The sequence below is a fragment of the Cervus elaphus genome, chromosome 24 (genome assembly GCF_910594005.1).
Source record: "Cervus elaphus chromosome 24, mCerEla1.1, whole genome shotgun sequence".
NCBI lineage: Eukaryota > Metazoa > Chordata > Mammalia > Artiodactyla > Cervidae > Cervus > Cervus elaphus.
Window position 1 is genome coordinate 60,044,290 of NC_057838.1, and position 9,734 is coordinate 60,054,023.

At 43.1% G+C, this 9,734-nt stretch overlaps 1 protein-coding gene and 1 pseudogene across 1 annotated transcript; both read right to left on the minus strand.

Annotated features, from left to right (window-relative positions):
• IQCF2 (IQ motif containing F2) lies at positions 1–1,512 on the minus strand. Its single transcript, XM_043886760.1, has 3 exons — positions 1,469–1,512; positions 1,204–1,290; positions 1–445 (listed from the first exon to the last, which is right to left on the minus strand). Exons 1-3 carry the CDS (start codon positions 1,484–1,486, stop codon positions 62–64), a joined length of 489 nt encoding a protein of 162 aa, XP_043742695.1. The 5' UTR covers positions 1,487–1,512; the 3' UTR covers positions 1–61.
• Positions 1,513–4,223: 2,711 nt separating this feature from the next.
• On the minus strand, positions 4,224–5,267 carry LOC122682686 (annotated as a pseudogene).
• Between the last annotated feature and the right edge of the window lie 4,467 nt (positions 5,268–9,734).

A 9,734-nucleotide genomic window follows, 5' to 3' on the forward strand; every position in this document is an offset into this window, starting at 1 on the left:
TTTATGTCAGGTTAGACCTTTACTATGGGACAGGAGACACAGTGCCCCGTCTAGCCATTTCCTAGGGGTTAATGATCTCAATGTGAAACTGCAGGTGCGTGGCTGTGACCACGCAGTGGCCCCGGAGGAGGGCACAGGCCTGGCAGTTGTGGCATTGCCAGTGGTACTGGATGACATAGATGGCATTGAGCACCTGGCAGTATCGCCAGTGGATGCGCCACATACGGACCAGAGACTGGAGCTTGACCACTGCCCTCTCTCTGTAGGCATAGGCAATCAGGGCTGCCCTCCGCTTCTTCTGCAGCAGCCTGTCCATTGTCAGTCTCCACCAGCACTGAATCATCCAAGTCCTCAGGGCTGCATGCAACAATGTCCGGCGCACCAGGGTGCCACGCCACCAGGCCTGGATCTTCTTGGCTGCTCCTACTCTGTCTTTTTTACTTTTCTAGGCAGAGATAAGAGAGACCACTCAGAGAACTGCCTGCACACCAACTTGTAGGATATTTCTGGAAAGGGCCTGGTTCTCTTAATATCCCTACTTTGGAGAGTTCAGGGGAGATAGCAGGACACTGATCAAGAGGCCCTAGGTGCTGAGTTCTTCTCTGCCAATAAGGACACATCACCTTACCCTCAGAGTCACAGCATCCTCCTCCTGACTACCTCTCAGGGGCATGGATCAAGGGGAAAACCGTTAGTAACTAGAAGCAAGCATGAGGGGTATGAGGGCCTTTGTTAGTCATATTCTAACCCATCAGTGCTTATTGGGTTTTGGAGGTTTGGTTTCATAATGCTTTTGCGTGGTATTCTCTGCTAATTCTAGTCCTATTGATTGATTGCTTTCTGCCACAAAAGTGTATTTCAATATGGTGGTTGATTTTTAACATCCTCATCATATATTCTACTCCCAGCTTCTACATATTGAGAACATTCTTTCTAATCCAGGGTCTTCACATTCTCATCTCCCAGCTCATGTGTTTCTTGATGGCTTTCCTTTTCTCCATTCACTCGTCATGTCACAGTCAAACCCAGACCCAGAGAGTTCATGCTGAGAAGGGAGTGGAGGGAAAAAGAGCCAATGTTGAGTTGACTCCTGACTATCTTAAACTCTAAGATAATTGTGGCCTAAGAGGTACAATTCCACGTCCTCATGACACTGACATAAATGTCCTGGATATCTATACATTATACAGAGATTTTACCTACCTCTCTTTTCTTCTTCCGCTCTTTCATCTTCATCATAGTTATTTCTTCGGAATCCTCAATGACAATTTGAATGAAATGGCCATCTTTCTGTCATCAGAAATAAATGGGAAATGAATGGGAGGGTGAAAACTACTGTTTCTCTCTATGGCTCTGCACAAAAGCTACCTACTGCCTCAGCATCCCTGATTTTTCCCAAACCCATAAAGTCTTGGGTGAGTCCCACCCACCCTCAAGCCTGCTTAGAGGATCTGAATGCGTCTCTTACACAAAATCGAACCCCCATGGCTTGTCTCTTGATGGTTCCTTCGTTTATCTACTTCCCAAGGTCTGGCACGAGTCATTTGAGGGGGAAAGCCCTGAGTTAACAATTGCTTTATGACATGAGGATTAGGATATCTGCACATAGGTTGAGTCTTCCTCAGAAACAAGATCCATGGGAACTTGTATTACCTGTCCACTTCCCTTCTGTCAGAAACGTATCAGAGCTCAGAGTGGAAAGAGGGCATTTGTGTACCATCCCACTAGTGAGGCCCATCCACATCCTCTCTTAAAACTAGTCACACAGGAGGGCAAGAGGGACCATGGCAGTATAGCTCCATTCAGCTCTCTTGTGTCTCCTCAGACTTAGCACTTCCTGTCTTCTCTGGATTCAGGTTTTAGTACCTCAGCGCACCATAGAAAACTATAAACAGAGACGAGATGGATCTAGAAAGCAGTAGAATAAAAGCAACAATTTAAAATTAATTAAATAGAAAACAAAAATGAGTGGTGCAAGGTAGATTTTGAAGGTGACGTCTTTCAAATTGGAGCTTCCCTGGTGACTCGGTGGTGAAGAATCTGCCTGCCAATGCAGGAGACTTAAGAGAGGCGGGTTCGACCCCTGGGTTGGGAAGATCCCCTGGAGGAGGACACAGCAACCCACTCTAGTATTCTTGCCTGCAAAATCCCATGGACAGAGAAGCCTGGTGGGCTACAGTCCACGGGGTCGCAAAGAGTCAGACAGGACTGAAGGGACTGAGCACACACACAGAGTATATATGTCAGTGCCAGACTCTCACTTTATCCTCCCCTCATTGCCTCATAACCATAAGTTTGTTTTCTACATCCATGACTCTACTTCTATTTTGTAAATAAGTTAATTTGTACCTTTTTTAAAAAAAGATTTCACATGTAAGTGATATCATATGATATTTGTCTTTCTGTGTCTGACTTACTTCACTTAATATGACAGTCTCCAGGTCTATCCATGTTGCCACAAATGGTGTTATTTTGTTCTTTTTTTCTGGCTGAGTAATAGTCCATTGTATAAACATATGATACCTTCTTTTTACCCATTCCTCTGTTGATGGACACTTAAGTTGCTCCATCTCCTGGCTACTGTAAACAGTGCTTCAGGGAACATTGGGGTGTGTGTATCTTCTTGAATTAAAGTTTTCTCCGAGTACATGCCTAGGAGTGGGATTGCTGGGTCATATGGTAGTTCTATTTTCAGTTTTTTAAGGAACCTCCATACTGTTCTCCACAGTGGCTGTATCAAATTACATTCCCAACAACAGTGCAAGAGAGTTCCCTTTTCTTCACACCCTTGCCAGCATTTATTGTTTGTAGATTTTTTGATGAAGGCCATTCTGAAGGTATGAAGTGATACCTCATTGTAGTTTTGATTTGCATTTCTTTAACAATTAATGATACTGAGCATTTTTTCATGTGCTTTTTGGCCATCTGTGTGTCTTCTTTGGTGAAATGTCTTTTGTAAATTTTCTGCTCAGTTTTTGATTGGGCTTTTTTTTTTTTTTTTTTTTTAGTTGGAGGCTAATCACTTCACAACATTTCAGTGGGTTTTGTCATACATTGATATGAATCAGCCATAGAGTTACACGTATTCCCCGTCCCGATACCCCCTCCCACCTCCCTCTCCACCCGATTCTTCTGGGTCTTCCCAGTGCACCAGGCCCGAGCACTTGTCTCATGCATCCCACCTGGGCTGGTGATCTGTTTCACCATAGATAATATACATGCTGTTTTTTTTGAAACATCCCACCCTCACCTTCTCCCACAGAGTTCAAAAGTCTGTTCTGTACATCTGTGTCTCTTTTTCTGTTTTGCATATAGGGTTATCGTTACCATCTTTCTAAATTCCATATATATGTGTTAGTATGCTGTAATGTTCTTTATCTTTCTGGCTTACTTCACTCTGTATAATGGGCTCCAGTTTCATCCATCTCATTAGAACTAATTCAAATGAATTCTTTTTAACGGCTGAGTATGGGCTGTTTGTTTTTTGATATTAAGCTCCATGAGCTGTTTGTATATTTTGGAAAGTAATCCCTTGTCAGTTGCTTTGCTTGTAAATATTTTCTTACATTCTGAAGGTTGTCTTTTTGTTTTGTTTATGGTTTCCTTTGCTGTACAAAAGATTTTAAGTTTAATTAGACCTCATTTTTATTTTTATTTTCATCACTATAGGAAATGAATAAAAAAAATCTTCCTGCAAATCATGTCAAGGAGCATTCTATGTTTTCCTCTAAGATCTTTATAGTGTCCAGCTTTACATTTAGGTCTTTAACATATTTTGAGTTTATTTTTGTGTATGGTGTTAGGGAGTGTTGTAGTTTCATTCTTTTACATGCAGTTGTCCAGTTTTCCCAGCACCATTTATTGAAGGGACTCTTTTTCTTCATTGTATATTCTTGCCTCCTTTGTCATAGATTATGTGACCACAGGAGTGATGGTTTATCTCCGAACTTTCTATCTTGTTCCATTGATCTATACTTCTGTTTTTGTGCCAGTACCATGTTGTTTTGATTACTGTAACTTTGTAGTATGTCCGAAGTCAGGAAGCCTGATTCCTCCAGCTTCACTTTTCTTTCTCAGGTTTGCTTTGCTGGGATTTCCCTGGTGTCCAGTGGTTAAGAATTCACCTGCCAGTGTAGGGGACATGGATTTGATCCCTGGTCCAGGAAGATTCCACATGCCACAGGGCAACAAAGCCCATGTGCCACAACCATTGAGTCTGCCCTCTAGAGCCTGAAAGCTGCAACTGCTGATCCTGTGTGCCCGAGAGCCCAAGCTTGTGCCCTAGAGTGTGGGCTCCACAACAAGAGAAGCAATGGCAATAAGAAGCCCATGCACCACAACTAGAGACTAGCCCTTGCTCGCCACAAGTAGAGAAAGCCTGCAAGCAGTGATGAAGACCCAGTGCAGCCAGAAATAAACAAACAAATAAATATTTTAAAAATCAGCTGCTCAAAAATGTATTTATTTATTATAATAAATAGAGATGGCATGCTGACTCTAGAGTGAGCAGGCTTCAGTAGTTATAACATGTGGACTCAGTATTTGTGGTTTGCAGGCTCTATAGCGTGTGAGCTTCAGTAGTTATGGTTCATGGGCTTTAGAGCATTCAGGCTCAGTAGTTGTGGCACATAGGCTTAGTTGCCCCATGGCATGTGGAATCTTCCCAGGCCAGGGATCGAACCCATTGGCAGGCAAATTCCTAACCACTGAACCATTGGGGAGTTCACCCATGAGTTTCTTACAGATACCAGAAAATGTTTCAACTTTGTGTTCCACATTGTTCTGCTGTGTTTTATCCAAATGAACCTCTGTGAGCAAGCTGCCATTCAGTTTCTTGCAGATTCTCTTGCCTGTAATCTCACTTGGGCAAACCAAATCTTCCAGGATCACATCATACACGGTTGTCAGACTGCAGCTCCTGGGATGCTTTTGCTTATTTTTTGGTATGGCTTTTTCGAGTTGTCTTAGGCAGAATTCTCCTCTGAGCAACAGATGATGTATTTCCCGCTGAACTTCTCCAAGTCACGCAATAGCCAGACCTGGAATTTTTGGAAATATTTCACTTGAGGAATAAGAACAAAGATTAAAAGAGCTTTTTGACCAACACTAACTTCAGTGGCCTTGGCATCTGTGATGTTCAACTCCCACAGCTGGGTTTTCAGGTCTGAGTTCATCTCCAACTCCAGGAGGGTGTAGAAGATTTCAGACTGGAACTTGTCCAGCTTCTCACCATTGGGCTTCATGATCTTTGCACTGGAAATGAACATGGCTTTGATCTTGCCAATGTGGCTGACACGGTTTTCCCCCAACACTTGGAGGCCTAGGGAGAGGCCTAGGCCTCAGGAGAGCTTGTTAAATACAGGAGGCAGAGGGGAAGAGGAATAGCATGAGTGGAGAAACAAGAAGAACCACAGAGAAGTGGAAGAAGCCTAGAGAGTCCTAGGAAGCACTCTCGTAATTTCTTAAGTGATAAGAGCACGAGGAGTATCTTTTGTTTTAATATTTGGTCTTTGAACTAGATTTTAACACAGAGTTCCTGAAATTCTTATGATTTCCTGGGTGTTAGAAGTGTCCTTTGTTCTAATGTGGTAACTCTGGGAGAGCTCCTGGATGGACTAATGATGAGGCTGTTCATCAAAAAGATCAGTGCAGGCTTAAAACATGGAATTTTTAGTTTAAACCCCTTTTCTTGAGAATGGAAAGGCCAGAAATAAGGTTCTCCAAGTGTGTCAAATATAAAGCACTTTTTATGAGCAGTAAAGGAGACACATAGGAGAAGACTCATAGGAGGCAGAAACTGACCTTTCCCATTCAGAAGGGTAAGAATTGTAGATTTTTCTACTGTAGTGGTGTTCCCTAGATAAGTTGCCACAGTATCACTTGGAAATTTGTTAGAAATACTCATTCTTGGGAACATGATATACTGAACCAGAAATGATGGGTGGGGTCCACAATCTGCTTTAATTAAACCTTCCACATCATTGGGACCATTGAAGAAATATGAAAAATACTGCCCTGACAATTTCCCTGTAGACCCATGATAGGATCTCTTCACGGTAAGACGACCCACTTTCTTTACAAGGTAGAGCTCAGAGGTTATTCTTGAGTGAAGGCTGACAGACACATGCTTTGCCTAAGTAGAGTAGAGGGCAAGAGAAGGACCTGACCAGTTCATCTATTCCTCATGCAGCTGTTTCATGAATGGTTGATGATTGCCTATGGCTTCCTCCTGCTGATTAGTTGAACTAGGCAAATCATAACACTCCACTTCTGGCTCTCAGGGGACCAATCCATGATTGGTCTTTGGTCAGATCATTCAAATTCTAGATGAGGCAACAAGAGAAAAGCACTGAGATGGGGGCCTACTGGGTTTATTTGATATTAGCAGAGCCACCAGGAAGGGCACTAAGAGAGTGAGGCGGGAAAGGCCATGCTGTGCAGGCTTATGTAGCCCAAGGCAGGTGGGGGGACTTTTGGAATTCAGTTCAGTTCAGTTTAGTTGCTCAGTTGTGTCCAACTCTTTGCAACCCCATGGACTGCAGCACGCCAGGCTTCCCTGTCCATCACCAACTCCCGGAGTTTACTCAGACTCATGTCCATTGAGTCAGTGATGCCATCTAACCATCTCATCCTCTGTCATCCCCTTCTCCTCCTGCCTTCAATCTTTCCCAGCATCAGGGTCTTTTCAAATGAGTCAGCCCTTCGCATCAGGTGGCCAAAGTATTGGAGTTTCAGCTTCAGCATCAGTCCTTCCAATGAATATTCAGGACTGATTTCCTTTAGGATGGACTGGTTGGATCTCCTTGCAGTCCAAGGGACTCTCAAGAGTCTTCTCCAACACCACAGTTCAAAAGCATCAATTCTTGGCACTCAGCCTTCTTTATGGTCCAGCTTTCACATCCATACATGACTACTGGAAAAACCATAGCTTTGACCAGATGGACCTTTGTTGGTAAAGTAATGTCTTTGCCTTTTAATATGTTGTCTAGGTTGTCATAACTTTTCTTCCAAGAAGCAAGCATCTTTTAATTTCATGGCTGCAGTCACCATCTGCAGTGATTTTGGAGCCCAAAAAATAAAGTCAGCCACTGTTTCCACTGTTTCCCCATCTATTTGCCATGAAGTGATGAGACTAGATGCCATGATTTTAGTTTTCTGAATGTTGAGTTTTAAGCCAACTTTTTCACTCTCCTCTTTCATCAAGAGGCTCTTTGGTTCTTTGCTTTCTGCCATAAGGGTGGTATCTCATCTGCATATCTGAGGTTATTGATATCTCTCCTGGCAATCTTGATTCCAGCTTGTGCTTCATCCAGCCCAGCGTTTCTCATGATGTACTCTGCACATAAGTTAAATAAGCACGGTGACAATACACAGCCTTGACTTACTTCTTTCCCTATTTGGAACCAGTCTGTTGTTCCATGTTCTAACTGTTACTTTCTGACCTGTGTACAGATTTCTCCAGAGGCAGGTCAGGCGGTCTGGTATTCCCATCTCTTGAAGAATTTTCCTCAGTTTGTTGTGATCCACACAGTCAAAGGCTTTGGCCTAGTCAATAAAGCAGAAATAGATGTTTTTCTGGAAGTCTCTTGCTTTTTTGATGATCCAATGGATGGTGGCAATTTGATCTCTGGTTCCTCTGCATTTTCTAAAACCAGCTTGAACACCTGGAAGTTCATAGTTCATGTACTGTTGAAGCATGGCTTGGAGAATTTTGAGCATTACTTTACTAGCGTGTGAGATGAGTGCAATTGTGGGGTAGTTGAACATTCTTTGGCATTGCCTCTCTTTGGGATTGGAATGAAAACTGACCTTTTCCAGTCCTGTGGCCACTGCTGAGTTTTCCAAGTTTGCTGGCATATTGAGTGCAGCACTTTCACAGCATCATCTTTTAGGATTTGAAATAGCTCAACTGGAATTCCATCACCTCCACTAGCTTTGTTCATAGTGATGATTCCTAAGGCCCACTTGACTTCGCATTCCAGGATGTCTGGTTCTAGGTGAGTGATCACACCATTGTGATTATCTGGATTGTGAGGCAGATATTGGGCACCTCACAGGTCAGCTCTGAGGTTATCTGGAGTCTCATATGAAGGAGGGTTCTAAGAGCCAGGTGCTGGATGGGTATGGCCTGTGGTTGATTAGCAATGCCTCCTGTGAGTAGGAGAGAAGGGGCTGCAGGGCTGCCAGGTCAGCCAACTCCAGGGAAACTCCTTCATAGTGTGGTCTATAGTTTTGTGTTTTTGTCAATGGTTTCCTTTGCTGTGCAAAAGCTTGTAAGTTGATTAGGTCCCATTTGTTTATTTTTGATTTTTATTTCTGTTGCCTTAGGAGACTGACCTAATAATATATAGTACAATGTATATCAGAGAATATTTTGCCTATGTTCCATTCTAGGAGTTTTATGGTGACTTGTCTTATATTTAAGTCTTTAAGCCATTTGGAGTTTATTTTTGTGTATGGTGTGAGGATGTGTTCTAACTGAAAGTTTTCTGCTGCCAGCCATGTGCCATTCTGGGATTCATGACCTCTGGAGGAGAGGACTTCAATCCAGGGTCAGAGAACAGGCTTGACCACTGGAGCTTTTGGTGTAACAGAATTTTATTAAAATATAAGAGAGATAGAGAAAGCTTCTGACATAGACATTAGAAGGGGGCAGAAAGAGTGCCTCCTTGCTAGTTTTTAGCAACATGTTTTATGTCTGTTAGCAAGCTTATTAATCAGATAAGAGAGGCACCTCAAGGCCGAGGGAGTTTCACCAGGTCCTCTCTCCACAATATGCATTTCTGAGATAGGATGGCACGAGGCATGTCATTTTGAAGAAACCATCTTGAAGAAAGGCAGTTCAGTTCAGTTCAGTCGCTCAGTCATGTCCGACTCTGTGACCCCATGAACCCCAGCACGCCAGGGTTCCCTATCCATCACCAACTCCTGGAGTTTACTCAAACTCATGTCCATTGAGTTGGTGATGCCATCCATACCATCTCATCCTCTGTCATCCCCTTCTCCTCCCGCCTTCAATCTTTACCAGCATTAGGGTCTTTTCCAATGAGCCAGCTCTTTGCATCAGGTGGCCAAAGTATTGGAGTTTCAGCTTCAGCATCAGTTCTTCCAATGAATATTCAGGACTGACTTCCTTTAGGACGGACTGGTTGGATCCCTTTGCAGTTCAACAGGCTCTCAGATTCTTCTCCAACACCACAGTTCAAAAGCATCAATTCTTCGGCATTCAGCAGTCAGATTCCTAAGCAAATACATAGTTACATTAACAAAGCTTAAGAAAACATTTCCATAAAAAAAAACACATTGGTTAACTCAAGGCAGAACCAGATGTCTATTTTAATTTTTTGTGGAGAAGGAAAAAATGTCTGCCACTTGCAGTTAATTTCCTACTGCCAATTGGGGACTTCTTGCCTTCCTACCTGTTACCCTGTCATAACCATTGATTTACATGGGGTTCTCCAATTTTCCCAACACCACTTGCTGAATAGATGTCTTTTCCCCATTATATGTTCTTGCCTCCTTTGTTGAAGATTTTTTTAAAAATTTATTTTATTTTTAGCTGCGCTGGGTCTTTGTTGTGCAAGGGCCTTCTCTAGTTGTACCGAGCGGGGTCTACTCTCTGGTTGTGGTGTGCAGACTTCTCATTGTGGTTGTCTCTCTTACTGTGGAGCTCGGGTCTAGGCACACAGGCTACAGTATGGTGGCTCCTGGGCTGTAGAGCACAGACTCAGTAG

Coding starts and splice junctions, on each gene's coding strand:
- IQCF2 (XM_043886760.1), bottom strand. Junction 446..1,203: donor AGCGGAAGAAGAAAAGAGAG/GTAGGTAAAATC, acceptor ATCTCTGCCTAG/AAAAGTAAAAAAGACAGAGT.